This window comes from Erithacus rubecula (assembly GCF_903797595.1).
Source record: "Erithacus rubecula genome assembly, chromosome: 20".
NCBI classification, from domain to species: Eukaryota; Metazoa; Chordata; class Aves; order Passeriformes; family Muscicapidae; genus Erithacus; species Erithacus rubecula.
Window position 1 is genome coordinate 3,238,466 of NC_136672.1, and position 15,748 is coordinate 3,254,213.

Consider the following 15,748-nt stretch of genomic DNA (forward strand, 5'->3'; position numbering starts at 1 on the left):
TTGATCTCAGATAACAGGGCAATTTCCACATTATTCTCCTCCACTCCTGTTTTGGCTGTGCTGTAGGACTACACAGACAGCATTTCACAATAAAAACCTTTAACTGCTATGGATTTAACTTTACCCATAAATACCTAAATCCATGTTGCACTGGGGTGCAAGGACTGCTGCCAGTCACACTGCACTGTATGAAATGAGGTTCTTTGTACATTCTTCTCATCATGAGCACTTGTACAGCAGCAGAACACTATTTCTTCTTCAAGTGAAAGACAAATATAATACACTAAGATCTCTATCTCAGTATTAAAGCCCATCTTCTCTATTTGGAAGAATATAATAGTAAAAATAAATCAGAATACTTACCTGCTGCCTGGCAAAGTAGCCCTTCACTAGGGAGCCCATGATCTGCTGTGGAGACTTTGCAGTGCAAATGTGAGAGGTCACCAGGTTGGTGAGCACCCTTTCAGCATATCGGATCCAGCCTGGAACCACAGAAATATTCCAGCTACAGAGAGGGGCCCATGAGCACAGCAAGTGGCAGCAGTCACACAACAGATCCTGAGCATGATGACACATTCACAACAGGGAGGACATTTCTGTGTAGGCTGGAAGCCCCACCTTGGGAACCATAGGAAACCTCAAGGCTCTGTTAAATAATGCTTTAATCAGTAATTCACTGTGTCCCTAATTCTAGACCAAGGTCCACTCTGAACTTCATGACCTGTTACTCCCTTCCTCATGCACAGATTTAACAAGGAAAAATCAAGACCCAGCTAACAGAATTTGACCTTCTAGACCTCAACCCTTGGATCACCACACACTATAACAAATGCAGTTTGGCTGCTTAACTGCAGCCTGGTGTTTCCTGAGATTTAACATCCCTGCACCCAGCCTGCCTCCCCTAGAACAGAAGGGTCACATGAAAGCATTATTAGAAGGTACACATGGATTAAGCCTAGGAAAAAATGGCTTCTTTTACTATTGTTAGAGTAGCCATACTTTCAGAAACACCCCCCCCCCCCCACTCACAGAAACCACCTGAAATCTCTCCCTATGCAACACTGTCCTTAGTTTCTCAGGAACTCCCCCTCTCTTTGACCAGATCCCTTCAGCATCCCAGCTGGGGCAAGCTGTGGATACCCACAGCACCCCAATATCCAGAGCTGTTGTATTATTCCCCAAGTCAATGAACAAATCAAGGTATTTAAGGTGTGCAATTCTTTCTTGGGCTCTGTAGTTCTTACTGAAAAGCCCAGAATCCTTCACAGCAAGGGTTTGGAGCTTTTTCATCTACATGACACCTACACTGTGCAGGAGAGTTAGGCCCAGCCTTTGAGGCAGGTGTGTTGCTTTTGGCGCTAAGAAATGAAGAAAAAGTCACACTTTGTCCTCAAGCACATTAGTGATTACATAAAAGAGAGAAACTGCTGTGCAGTACATGCTGCCCAGGAAATGGAAAACATGGAGATTAATTTTTAAGCTTGAAATTATGTAAAAAACACCTGATATGCTTAAGTCAGAACAGTACCACAAATGCCAACAGCAGCACAAAACTGGGATGCAAAGCAGTGTTCAGATGATGTCTCTGTAGCAGAGAAATAGTTTTCCCAGTGTAATAAAATTTTGCTGATGAAAATAAGAAGGTGCTAAGTATTAGAAAAACCCCAGGAACCTCCAACTGTTTAAATATTCACAATTCTTGTTAATGTACAGACTTCAGGCTGGTTTCCATAAAAAACCTTGAAGGCACACATCATCTTCAACAAGCATTCATTTCTGCTGTAGGAAAATCTGAGGACCATGGATTTACCTATCAGGATTGTACTGAATTTTGAGACTCTGAATTGGAAGTTAACCTAATGTCCACCTTCAACTGGGACTTGAAGTCCAAGACATTACCTACAACAAAGCACTGAATTTATTGGTGCTGGTACAAAGCTGTATTAGCATATTCTGCATGATAGGTCCATCCTACTGCTTAAATGGCTTTAGTCTCAAGTGCTGTCCAAATAGAACAAAAATTGCTTCAAACAAAACAAGGACAGTTTTTAGAACACTTGTAGTCACCATGAATCACCCCAGCACTCCTGCTATGAGGCTGGTTCTTATAATTGGAATGTTTTTGATATTGTAGTCATGACCTACAAGGAAATTTCACTAAATCCCAAGAGTTTTCTGAGAGGTATTATCTGAAGCAATTCCTTACATTGTTTCTGTCCTTGTAGTGGATGGAACAAGTGTCTCATAGCAGCAGCTCCCAAAGATCATTAGTCTCATTAGTCACTGGCTAATTGTACAGGCAGCCTGGGTGAGTGAGCTTTTATCTGCACTCCACACACACACTGCTGCTCCTTCCCACTCCTCACAGGGCTGAACTGCAGAGCCACACTTTGGGAAAACCTCAGATACCCCATTCTTGTAGCAGGGTACACCTGCACTCATCCAGACCTACACCCTTCATAATTTCATTTGGATTCTTGGCCATTTGCTGGCTTGTGCTGGCATCAAAGAGAAGAAGGAACTACAAATCACCATATAAATTCTTGCAGATGTAGCTCAGAATGGTAGATTTGGTTGGTTTCTTGTGAGATCATGAAGATAGAAGTATGTATCTGCAGGAAGTGCCAAAAAAAATAGGCAAACTTTTGCTACTGTAAAACCACTTTCCTGGAAAAGGAAATTCATTGACTGGGACAAAAGTATTAGAATCCTCAATCCTTATAAATCCTCCTAGTGCTGCTGCAAGTCTGCCCCATTGGCTTTTCTGGGAGGACACAGAGGCTGGCAGTGCTTTAAAAACACTGGATTTTCCAGAGCAAGTTCTTCATGTTGCTCACCAGCTTGGTACATTAAGGAAGGGAACTGATTCTTTTGACATACTCCATATACTATCAGTAGTAACACTACCTTTCAACAGGAAACACACCAAAAATGAGCTCACTTTCTCCCCAGAGAGTAGCAGGAGGTGAACAATTAAGACAGGGACAAGAGAACAGCTTTTCTCAGGTTTTGGACTGTGCAGGCTCTGCTCTTTGCTCATGGTAGATATTACACCCCAGAGTACTGCAGAGGGTGAGAGGTCTGTGCAGTCACACACCAAGATAAAAAGAGAGTAAAGCATTTATACTTGAGTTCACATTGACCTTGCATCTACAGAGCTATATAAAAACCATTTTGTGCTAAATACACCCAGTAAACAACATCTCTGGGACAAATTTATGTAATCTGGGGGTAGAAAAAGGAAGGAGAAAAAGGAACAGAAAATGCACTCAGACAAATAAGGTCAGGAAACAGTGAACAACCTCACTTTTAAGATGACTAATCAGGATTTTTGCTTTCTCTAATTGCTGACAAAGAAACATACCATGTTTTCAAATGGACAGTAATATTCTGGGTTAGTTTCCCAGAAATGGAAAGACCCATGCTTCTGTTATCACCTCTACCACAACAGACAGCTGACACCAAAACCAGCACTGACATCAGAATCGATCTTGTGCAGACCACACAAAGACAAGAAAATTGCTCCAGTAACTGTTTTAAAGTATTTCCACTGAGAGCAGCAGATAATCTCAGCTCTGTTTCCAGATGAAGAAAACTAAAATTATCTCAGAAATTCTAAAAGAAATCCTCAGGTTTTGAATCTTACCTAAAGCACATACAAGACAGCAAAACTAAGTAACAGGGGTGTTTCAACTGCTCAGGTTTTACATGAAAAAGAGCAATATATGATATGTCTGCTCCTGAAGATAAGAGGTTACACTAAGATAACAGTAACAGAAAAAAACAGACATGTTTTTAATACATATATGTACTACTTAAGCATAACCCAGATACTTCCACAACAAAATACACAGAACAAACAAAAATACAAGTATAATTCAAACAGCAGTATTTAAACTTCAAATCAATGACAACAGCAGATTCTGGGGATAACCAACTGCAACTCACTCTAATGTTTCTTTAATAAATGCAATCCACTTGAGTTATTTCAAAGCTAGCAAGAAGTATTTTGGTATTTTTATCAGTCTTTTGAAAAGCAGCACTATGAACTTTAAGGTGGAGTTGAAGAGGGTGTTAGGCAAAGGAGTTACTTTTACCTCCTTTTTGATACTTCTGTTTTAGGAATTTGAATTTTTACTTGAATTGAAATGGTGCTGTGCTAACAATGGAAAAAGTAAGCAGTAACTGCATGTTCTGCATCTTTTCAGCTGTTCCAATACAGGGTCTGCTCAGAACAAACCACATTCTCAGGTGCAAGGCTCTCAGAAGTGAGACATTAGTGAGTCAAGTCTGTGACATTTCTCATGAGAATTACCTTCCAAGTGTCAGAAGTACCCATCTCACAGTCATCACAAGGAAAAGCACTTGCTACTTTCCCCTAGGCTTAAGTGGCAAGTTCTGGACTTAAGCTTTGCTTAAGGTAATTGAGGTTGTGGTTTAATTATATAAAAGTTCCTTTAAGATTCTTTTCAGTGAGGAAACACCCTGTTACACTTTGTGATCTGAACACACAAGCAGCACCCACTGAACTCCTCCATTCCAGTTCTGATTTTCAGTTCCAAGCACTGAAATGCACTCAGGATGATACTAGGAACAAATACTGCGTGCTTGGTGTCCCTCAAAAGCAAATCAAAAATGCTCTAAGTTATGTAAAGCTCCCAAAAGAAGCCACCCTTTCCTCAGCTCCTTGGTAGTTCCAGTGAGACCAGTTTGAAGGGCAGGGAGGATGGATAAGTGAGTTCTCACCAGGGCAGGCAGAGGCAAACATTGGTAAGGCATGTTCCTCCTGGTTCCTCCGTTGGTAGCGCTGCACAAATTCCCTCTGGCTCTCCAGGATACTGAAATCTGCAGCTATAGTGGTGTCAAATACATAATGCACCCCTAGGGAAACAAGCAGAAAGGAACAGGCAATCACTAGAATGTTTTCCAGCTCACAAAGCCCTTTCAAAGTTCCAGGCTTATGAAAAATCTTGAAGAATCAATGGGTATATTCCTTCCACTCTGCAGATTTTCACAAACAGCAGAGTCATAAATAAAAGCCATGCACTGGAAAAACATCTACACCTCGAGTATGAAAGGACCACCAAGTGGCTAATGCTGCAAGAAGCACTGCCAACATTCTCTGCTCCCTTCTGAGCACTTTGCATTTATCACTTTTAGTTCAACTGAACATGATGTCAGGACTCTTGGGTGACATGCAGTGACTCTTGCAAAGCAATGCTCTTTTAAAGACATGCTGAAGGCACAAAAAATGCTATCCAGCTAAGAGGCATATCTGCCATTGCTCAAGTTGTGTGCAGAGGTAGAGGAGCATATCACCAACAGAGCAGAGAGCTTCTGGCTGCTCACTGAGCAACACACTCCCTATAAGCCTACATAACACTGAGCACATCCCCACAGAAGTGAGTGCAGATAATGAATGTATTCTAGGAAAACTGGGGCCCACCAGAACTGAGGAATGCTTTGAGATGAAGAATACACACTGGGTACAGAGATACATCAGAAAAATACATGAAAAATAATTATATGTAGATAGAGATGGGAGGAAATAATTTATAGGTTCATTACTGTCCTTTTTATTCCTTCAACTAAATAAAAACTATCCCAAACTTACAAGGAAAGTGGCTTTTGCTTTTTATTTAAAACTTTGTATATAATGAGCAAAGGAAATACAGCTTTAACATAAAACAGGCAGATACAACAGTTCTTGTAATTTCAAATTACAGGAAAAAGCAGAACTGAGAATCTTGTAGAGATATAATGTGTCAAAAAGACTGAAAGGAGCTTAGAATAAGAATTATCTTCTCCCTCAAGTTATAAAAAAATGGAAAGCTTGTGACTAAGCCCTCTCTGATTTCTTGGTAGCAAAGATTTTGGAGGCAGCTCTACAATGTCCTTCTGTTCTGTGACCTTTGCTGTGAGCAGGCAATGTCTCCAGTCCATTTGTCACACTGGTGTGTGTGGCACTGGTGCCTGGCTGTAACTTCACATAGCATGCAGTTCAAACTCTGAACAAGACTGTGCAACAACACCTGCATAACACAGTATCATGGGATGGAATCCCACCATTGCTTTTGCTTGGGAGGAACCTTAAAGCTCATCCAGTTCCACCCCCTGCCATGGGTAAGACACCTTCCACTATCCCAGGGTGCTCCAAGCCCTGCCCAGCCTGGCCTTGGGCACTGCCAGGGATGGGGCAGCCACAGCTGCTCTGGGAACCTGTGCCAGGGCCTCACCAGCCTCATTTCTTCCTATTATCTAATCCAACCCTGCCCTGTTTCACTGCCCTTGTCAAAAGCCCTCTCCAGCTCTTGCAGCCCCTTCAGGTCCTGGAAGGCTGCTGAGAAATCAAAAGCAACCAAAACAATCCCTCCTTTTCTGCTTCACCACCATAACAAATACAAACTTACCAAGACTTTTGAGGAAACCACAGAGTCTCTTGGCTGCTTCATTCACAGAGAGGTTGAATTTAGCAGCAAAATAAGGCAATGACTGAGGGCATAGAGACACTGCCAACACTTTGTGTTTTGAGGTATCACATTTCTGGTAAATGAAACAAAAGAAAAAAAGAAAAAGGTATGTCATTACAACAGGGTAAGGCTCCTTGCTTTCCCTTCCTTTGCCATTCCTGGAGTTATTCCTTAGAGTCCTCTGCTTCAGTGAGCCATATTGTTAAAAACCCCATGAAACAACCCTCAAGTTGCAGCAGGACAGGATGTTCCTCTGATCCTGACAGTGTTCAACTCTAGTCATCTGTAGATCTCTCTTTTATAACTCAGGGGAAATCCATCCCTTCTAGGACAATTCTGTGGTTGGTTTCCATGTGGCATAAGGAAAGTTAAGGAACACTCAGCACTTCTGATGTTCTAATAGGATGAAATATTCTAGCAAATAGGAAAAGAGTTGTATGTTTAAACATTAAGAAATAATGTTTACAGTAGCAGGGGCCTTTGAAGCTATAAATACAACCCAGCAAATTACACATCTGATTTTTTGTTAAGGCTCATGTGTCTTTATCACTGTTGAGGGAAAGTGGCAAGATGGGACTCAACAAATCAGCATTTGTAGGCTCTGAGGAATCCTTTGAAAATAGCCAGTGTGTGGTGTGGAACTGTGCAGCTCTGATGACTGTGGCTTTAACTGAAGATTAATCTTGTGTTTTAGCTGGGACATTTTCCACACCAGTGGAACCCTTGGAAGACAAAGCAAGACTGTGCTACAGACAAGTGTCACCCTGCAAAGGTCAGAGCCCACAGTCTGTACTGATCCACATGCTGGGCAATGACCCTTCAAGGAGAGCTCCTGACTCAGAGTTCCTCACTGCCCTTTGCTCAATGTCTGCATTTGGACCCCTGGAGTTGTGATGAAGGTACCTGACTGCCTTGCTCTTGTAGGATTCAGGCCCTCTTAACAGGACCCATGTGACCCAAAAGATTATTTCCCCCCTTCTCTTCTAACTTTCTTATATGTGACAACATCATTGCACATGGACAGTTAAACTCCTTCTAAGAAAATATAAGTAGTATGCAATTAATCCATATTTGTGGCACACATGTACAGATGAAGAATTTTCAATTCCAGTAGCTTTTGCACAGAAGTCTAAAATAATTTAATATCAGGTTCTAAAGATCTAAGCACTGCACATAACAACTAACTTCCAGAAAAAACAGAACTCAGCAGAAAATAAGACAGCAATAGAACACTTACAGTTTGCTAACAGTATGAACAAAACACAGTCAGGTTGAATATATATTAAGAAGAATTCTAATTTCTTCAGAGGTTTATATAATATAGGTACATTAGCACCAAAAACCACCCAGAATAGTCCTTGCAATGAAGGTATGAATATCTATAAACACTTAACTACAGAATAATTTGTCAGTGCAGTAATGAAATCATCACACTGCCAATAAATTTTCCTTCTGCAGGTGCAGTAACTTTCCTCTGGTGTTTACGTCAAGTGCTGTGACCTTGCAACTCCTGTACAAAATTATTTTAAGTACTTTAACGTTTGTGTTGCCTGAAGTTTTCACTTCCTCTTTGGAAAAAGCATATCCTGACAAATCTTCACATTATCTGCCTTGAGAAACCAAGCTGCTTAGTCATTCAGTAACTGCCTCCTCCTCCTGAGAGAAAACAGTGGGTCATTGTTTGGGTCACTTTACCTTATTAAGGTTGAGAACACGAAAGAACTCCTTCTGGTTCTGTTGGAAAACTCTGGCTCCTTCTTCCAATGTCATGCAACTGTCACAGGCTAGGCAGTCGCTAAGGAGTATTTTAGCATTAGCCAATGTATCAAACTCATTTTTCTGGTGGCAAAGAAAAAAGTAAACAAGTATTTAATGATGATCAAGAGCTCTGCAATGAGCCAGATAAAAAGCAAACACAGTATCACTATTTGGTTTAAAGCAGGACAACCCATGGCACTTGCATATCCAAGATTATTTACAGGTAAACACAATAATATGTTCCATCTCAATCATAGCTGTTGCTCCTCCTATTACTGTGAAACTGCAAAATGTTTAAGTGTAAACAAAGATCTAAATTTAGCCCTTAGTCCATATGCTAGTAACTTAATTTGCACCGTGCTTCAGAGCTGACAGTCCCTATCAACTCAGCAAGCAACTGAGAAAACTTTCCCTTGAACTATTAAAGCTCTTCAATCAGATATCCCTCTCACAGCAAGGTGGCTTAGGCTTGGTACCACTAAATAAAACAAACAGAACACAGTCCTACCACTGCACTGAATATATTCTGTGAGATCATGTGTTTCACTCCTGGCTATGACACTATCCTATCTGCAGCTCACTGAGAAGAAGGAATACTTGGATATAAAGAATAAGTAGATATTTCGTCCATTTGTACTATCAAAACTCCCTAAGTTCTGTCTCTGTTCTGAAGACCTGATATAACAGTTTTGGCTGTCCAAATTTTTAGAACCCAGAAACTGTGTTTGCATAATAAGGGCTTTTATTTCACCTTGTTACATGAATTTTGATTCACATATTAAGCAATGTCTGCAAGAGCTCATTACTATTTTCAACTGCTTGTTGTTTGTTTAGTAGTTGAAAGTTGTCTCCCTATAACCTCCTTTGGGGTGCACAAAACAAAAGAATATAGAGTCTAATACAGGTTTTAAAAGGAACATTACCTCTTCAGAGCCATCATTTGAACTCAATGCATCAGCAGACGTACTTTGTGTATCATCATTTTTCTGTTTTTTACTGCATTCCTGAAATAAAACATAACACGCATGGATTATGCAAAGCCTATTCACTATTCTGTAAGAACACTTTTACAGAAATGCTCACGTCATTAACCACTGATAGAGTTATTTACAGCGTTTTGGAACACATGCAAGGCTCTGTGTTCAAAGTGCAATTGCTGCGATGGAAATAATTTCCCAGGCGTTCCTCTCGTTCATGGGTTTGGGAATTCCGGGCGGTTTAAGCCGAGGGGCTGCCCGGCGCAGGCACAGCAGGAGCCGAGGGCGCTCCGCTCCGCGCTGCCCGGGCACGGGACAGGCACGGGCACGGCCGCATCCTGGCGATACCGCGCTCGGGGCTCCCCCGGGAGCTGGCACGGCCGGGCCGGCTGAGGACGCGGAGCTCGGTGACCTTGGGGCCGGCGGCCAGCGCCGCTCCCCCTGCCGGGACTCCCGGACGAAGCCGTCCCCGGCGGCTGCATCCCCCCATCCCCGGGACCGTGTGCCCCGCAAGCCCAGGGGGCGGGCGGGACCCGGCCCCCGCACTCACCTTTTTGGTGCAGTTCTCGCACTTCATTTGCGGCGCGGTGCTGGCCGCCGGGGCTGCGGGACAGGAGAGAGCGGGGCGGGAGGTGAGACCCGCAGGAGCAGCGCCCGCTGTCCTCCCTGCCGTGCGCCCGCCGCCCTTTGTTGCCGCGCCCGCCCCGCCGGGCGGTCCCGGGGCGGGGGCGGCCCCGCCGCGCTCACGTGTCCCGCAATTCCCTCGGCCGGAATGACCCCGCTAACGCCGCCGGGCCCCGGCGCTGCGGGCGGCACCGAGCGGCCTCGGAGGAGACGCGGGCGGACAGCGCTGGCCGGGCCCCGCGGGGAAGCTGCGCCCGCAGCACGGCCCTGGCCCCGCACGGGGAGCGGAGCCCCCGCAGCCGCAGCCCCGGCTCCTCAGAGCCCCCCGCACCGAGGTGACGGGAGAGCGGGCGGGCGCGAGCCGCGCCTCATCGGCTCCAGAGGGAAAAACCCAACGCCACGGCAATGCCCCGAGAGCCCCAGGGCAGCCTCTGGGGCAGCGGGGCGCAGGCCGGTCCCGTACCTGCCGCCCGGGCTGTGCTGCGGCCGCAGAGCGGGCGGGGCGGCCCCGCCTCCTCCGCCGCCTCCCCGGCCGCGCCCGCCGGGCTCATTGCGGACCTGCGCCGCCGCACGTACGCGGAGGGGCTCCCCCGTGCCCGTTCCCATTCCCGTGCCCGTCCCAGACCCCGGCCCGCTGGGAGCCCCGGCCCGCAGCGGTCCCCAGGCAGCTGTCCCTGCCCGGCTCTGCCCGAACCTTCGCTGCTTCTCTTGACCGTCCCTGCGTATTTTTTACAACGCGCTCCTCTTTTCTATCGTACAAAGGGCTTTCCCCCCCGATTTTTGTTTTTTTCCCAATGGCTTTAAAGTGAAATGATACTCCGCAAGTTAAAAAATATAGCAAAATCACCATTTTATTTAACCAGTATGCTGCGATTCCCCATTTCTGTAACAAAACACAAGCACCCGCGATGCTGTTCCCAGGCAGAATTCACAAATCCTCATGAACAGGATTATTCAACAGAAATCAGCCGTCCACAGTCTCAAAGGCCCTGGAGTATCAAGATGCTTATGATTTCTTGTCTTTCTGAACCTCAGGTTGTAAGATTTAGACAGAAAGGCTCAATCAACATTTTGCTCCTTTTTTAAACCCCCGGCCACATGAACACAAACCTACAAGCAAACGCCTACTGCTACACAGACAAGTTTTTCAAGTGTAAAATGACATTTTATAAATTAAACCACAGAACTTCCAAAAAACATGCAATTTCCTGCCTAAACCGCAACTTTTGTATAACACTGGTAAATCCCCTCCTGTTACAGTAACCTCTAATGCTTTACGCCACAGATGGTTTTTGAGCACAAGGGCTGGAGACAGGCACGGCCAGAGAGGTTTGTAATACAAGGACACAACTTGAAACACTTGTTCAATTTTAAGGATACTGAAGATAACCCCAGAGAAGAATGTAGTGCCTTTTTTTTTTTTTTTTTAATTGCAGACTGTAGGTGAGTTATCATTGAGGTCAGAGAAATCAAGAATTCCTTAGTTTAACCATGATAAAAGCAAATAGATAAGTTTTCATACTGACCACTTAAGGAAAAGTAAGCTGATGCCCCTTTACATATACCCTGGGAAAACATCACTAATATTGGCTTGAAGTACAAATTGTAGTATCTTTGGTAATAATTTTCTGTGCCTCTGTTCTCTTCATTCAAAATGCTCTCACGTTTCTTATTAGCATATTAGCCCAAGCTTTTAAAAAGCACCACAACCACTCCTGAGCAATTCCTATGTGACCTAAGAAATTGCATTTTCTACAGACTTGCTGGAATGCAGCATTATCTGACATCTTTCTTGTTCTTGTAGATGAGTATTTTCATACAGGAAAAGCTGGGCCAACCTCTCACCTTATTCCATCAGGATACAACAGCTATAGTTGCATTGACCCAGAAGGTGATAGGATGGATGAAAAGTTCTGAATTAGAAATGTGTTGAGATTTGCACTTAAAGGCACTGCAAAAATCTTGTTTCACACTCTGATTATACTTACATTTATTATCCAAAACTGATACAGTGATTCTTCAAAAGACATCAGTTTTGCATATTTCTGTAACTGCACAGATCATATTTAAAATATTTTTTATTTCACAGAATCGGAGTAGTTTGGGTTGGAATGGACCTTGGAAGGTCATCTAGTCCAAACCCCCTTTCCACTAGACCAGGTTGCTCCAAGCCCCATCCAGCCTGGCCTTGAATGTTTCCAGGGATGGGAATCTCTGGTCAACTAAGTTAGTCATCTGTTAGAGAACTGGATTAAATACATTCTTCTGCACATCATCAAAGGGCAGAAGATTAAATTTCCCCCCATATCTCTTATATGTACAATGAAAACACCAAAGAACTGCATAGAAATGGAAGCATTCTGTAGGAATATTGAGGACATCTTAGGTACATACATTAAGTATCTCTCTTTCATCCTTCATATTAGGAATACTTGGACTGAATTAATTTCAATTTAAAAATTAAAAAAACTAAAAAAAGAGCAAAAACTTATACAAACTGAAGAGTGTGCAAGGAATGTCTGTTTCAGTGCACAGTATAAGAATATATCTGTGAAATCATTAGACAATTAGATATCTCATTTATTTTATTGCCAAGAGCACTCTCTGCTTTCCATTAACTATGGATGCCATTTCCCACAGAACAGTGGATCTCTGATCAACCATCACACCAGGCCTGACAACCTGAGACAAGAAAGCACCATCCTGCTTTAATCTACCCTGGGGAGGTCAGTTACCACCTCTGCAGGGCTGCTTCCCAAAAACCTCACTCTCTAAAAGCTTTGCTTTTAGGGTCACTGTTGGTGCATTTGGCCTCCTTGGCTCCATGTAACATTTATCCCTGCACCTGAAGCATTTACACCCTGAATGAAATGGAGAAATAAGAATTTCCCTGTGAAAACAGTGTGCTGCAAACAACTGCAAAGTGCTGCAGGCTTTGCATCAATCCTGCAGGGCAGTGCCAGCTGTAAATGCCTCCTTGCCATAGTGACAGCACATGCCAGTCCACAGCTGTCAGATTGGGCAATAAATCTTGCCTACAGCTGGTAAACATGTATTCCATGAAATCTGTGCTCTGCAGGCTGCACACACACTGTTCTCATCGAGGCCAGGGGCTCTGTGGCCAAAGCATTTGGGGGCTCTCTGGGAATTTGTCCTGGCATGCTAGTAAGATCACATGCTTATTGCATAGCTTAACTAAGTTTAAGACCTTAGGGTGGGAAAAAAAGAATGTATAAGGAGTTAGAAAGGAATATTTAGGAAAATGGTCTGAAATAGAAAAAAAAAAAGCACCAGAATTACAGACATGTCAAACTAATTCAAAATAAAGACCAGTTCTATTCTTTCTGTATGTTCTTGGGTTTAGATCAATGACTTAAAAGTTAAAGTGTGTTTACTACACAAACAGAACATAAACATTTCCACAGAATCTATTTTTACATTGTTGAGGAAGAAGTCTACAAATAGTCAATCACATATTCCTGAATTGTTTACTTTGGAAAATAGTTTTTGTTTCTGCAGCAACCCAGCTTGGAATTCATGTTGTTCTTTAAGTCCAGAATCAAAATGTTCCTTCTTCCTTTTTCTATTGGTAGGCATAACAGCACTCACCTACTCCCAGGAGCTGGTGTAACATCCCCAGATTTTAGAAAAAATGCTGTAAGAATCATTAATGGATAGCAGAAGCTTACAAAGATCCTTGCCATATTTGTTTTGATTGTGTATGTGTCTGATATTTCCCATGGTTGAAAAAAATTCTCTGTTACTTCATAATTAAATTAAGTCATAGCAGGTTATCCTAGTGTGACCTCTGAGGAATGGAGAAGCAGAGTTGCTGCTATTTTTGCAATTAGTAACATAATAATAAAACATATACTGTGTGGTTTATGCTGAGTGGAGGGGACAGATGAATTTCTTTCTTCTTTCACTCTGCTCTAGGCACAAGAAATCTTTTGTCTTGTATCAATCAAAACCACTTAACATTTGGTTTCCAGAGAAACCAGTTGCTCATAAAAACTGATTGACAGCTAATTAGACATAAATTTCTTCCCAGAAGACTCAGTCAGCTGCTTGTTTGGGTTGAGCACACGTGATCCTTATAACTTCCTATTTTTCATCCAAATCCAGCAGCTGGTACCTTGTGACTCACAAGCAGGCCAATTCATTCTTGCAGCTCCTCACTGCTTTTTCCCATTAACACACACAGAAACTGCAACTCAAGTTGGTATTTTCCACTACTTGCACTTAAATGTCTGTACCATGGACTCTGGGGATTTTTTTCTCCTCTATCTTCACTCTCAATTGTTATGAAAAACACCGACCAAAATCTCAGTTCAGCAGAATAGTGTTGAGAACAACTAAACAAACTTCTATCATGTCATGGCCCTGAGCAAACAAACAATCTAGAATATAATCATGTTCAGAAAAAAAAGCCAAAAATTGAGGATTTCATTCAGGAAGGACATTCCTTTGCAACTGAGAGAGGACCAAATATCATTTTTAGATGAAGTTACACACTGACTTACATAAAGGGAATTTAAGCTAAATTACAGCTGTCTGCACTTCACCCATCCTGCCTGACATAATCAATTGCTCTAATGGATTGAACAGGAACAGCTTTCCCACAGCTTTGTGAATGTTTGACTGAAACATGAAACATTTTCCAAATGCAGCCTATTTGTCCACAACAGGAAAATTATTCTATATTTCAAGTGAATTAGAAACTTTCCTCCCCAAATAACAGATTTTCAAACCCAAGCCTTCAGCTAACATAAAATTCACAAAACTCATGACATCAATATTGGACCTGTAAGACTATCACTGATATTTCTGCTTTTCAAATAATAAGTGATGTCCAAGTGTTAAAAAACCCAAGTTATTTGTTGATGGAATTGCCTTGTTAAAGTCTAGGGCTTGACATGCTTTAACAATCTCAGACCTAGAGGAGGTTAACAAAGTCTGAGAAAAGAGAATGCCCAATGGCAGTGGACACAAAGAATGAAGAATTTAGGGGCCATCTGGCAAGAGCTCCCAAAACAAGGAGGAAAATAAAGCCAAGTCAGCAACTGTGCCGAATCAGCTCCAACTGGGTAAAATGTAATTCTGGCTGGGGGAATCTGCAACCACTGACACAAGAAACCCACCTGCAAGGAAAGACAGCATGCAGACATATTAGCATGACAAGTCAATCATTAGCCAACAGAAGACAGAAATCGAGTTAATAAGAGCACTGTGTAACTTTTAGCCAGTGAACACTAATGTCTTTGTTTATTAACATGTATAAGTAGTTAAAAGCTTTGGTGTGCTTGATTTGTGGAAACCTCCACCTTGCTCCCCGTTCAGAATAAACATCTCCTTCCTAAACTCGACTCTGTGTCTGTGTTTAGAGAGCTCCTAAAACCGGCAGCACCTCTCTGCAGACACTGCAACCCCCCAGGCCGCGTTTGTGCTCCAGCTGTGTCAGAGGGGGCTGCACTGAGTGACCCCCACAGGCCCCTCCAGCCCCACCGCTCTGTGATTCCGCCACAGCCGAGGCGCGGCCCCAGCGATTTGTGACAGTGGTGCCCCAATGGAGAACCCAGAGGTTCGCTGGCCCCCGAGCTTGGGGACAGCCCCCAGCGGAGCCGTGTCCCAGCGAGGGGCTCCCCTGCCCTCCCCGACCCCTCATGCACGGGGCCATGTCCACCTCACCCATCGAGGGTCGGCCCACTAAGGCTCTCGCACACAGCCAGCCTCAGCCTACAGCAGTTCACTCCTCTCACCACGCGAGGTTTCTGCTCTTTCAGAGCACCGCTACAGTAAAACAACCAAGGAAACATCGACACTCTTACTTGAGCAGCATCCGCGGGCTCAGGCGCCATGCCGGGTACTGGCAGCGCGCCGCCATCTTGGCGCGGCGCCGCCCTCACGGGAGGGGAAGGG

General features: G+C 43.6%; 2 protein-coding genes across 7 annotated transcripts in view; one reads left to right on the top strand and one right to left on the bottom strand.

Annotated features, from left to right (window-relative positions):
- The window catches only part of LOC306810677 (uncharacterized protein), a 25,034-nt gene extending 16,878 nt beyond the window's left edge, over nucleotides 1–8,156 (top strand). For 3 of the 4 annotated variants that reach the window (XR_013776508.1, XR_013776509.1, XM_079323535.1), the window contains one exon: nucleotides 7,165–8,156. Coding sequence is in view for 2 of the 4 variants with exons in the window: in XM_079323535.1 (XP_079179661.1) it covers nucleotides 7,165–7,364 (200 nt within the window). In the remaining 2 variants the exon portion in view is untranslated. The remainder of the gene's footprint in view (nucleotides 1–7,164) is intronic. The other variant, XM_079323536.1, reaches the window with a different exon arrangement.
- The window catches only part of NARF (nuclear prelamin A recognition factor), a 22,959-nt gene extending 7,231 nt beyond the window's left edge, over nucleotides 1–15,728 (bottom strand). Inside the window, exons 1-6 of one of the 3 annotated variants that reach the window (XM_079323512.1) lie at nucleotides 15,658–15,728; nucleotides 9,152–9,232; nucleotides 8,166–8,309; nucleotides 6,411–6,543; nucleotides 4,747–4,881; nucleotides 364–482 (exon numbers count right to left, since the gene is read on the bottom strand). In XM_079323512.1, the coding sequence (XP_079179638.1) occupies nucleotides 364–482; nucleotides 4,747–4,881; nucleotides 6,411–6,543; nucleotides 8,166–8,309; nucleotides 9,152–9,232; nucleotides 15,658–15,687 (642 nt within the window). In that variant the 5' untranslated portion in view covers nucleotides 15,688–15,728. Of the gene's footprint in view, nucleotides 1–363; nucleotides 483–4,746; nucleotides 4,882–6,410; nucleotides 6,544–8,165; nucleotides 8,310–9,151; nucleotides 9,233–9,755; nucleotides 10,316–15,657 lie in introns of those variants that run through there. The other 2 variants (XM_079323510.1, XM_079323511.1) reach the window with 2 other exon arrangements.
- Between the last annotated feature and the right edge of the window lie 20 nt (nucleotides 15,729–15,748).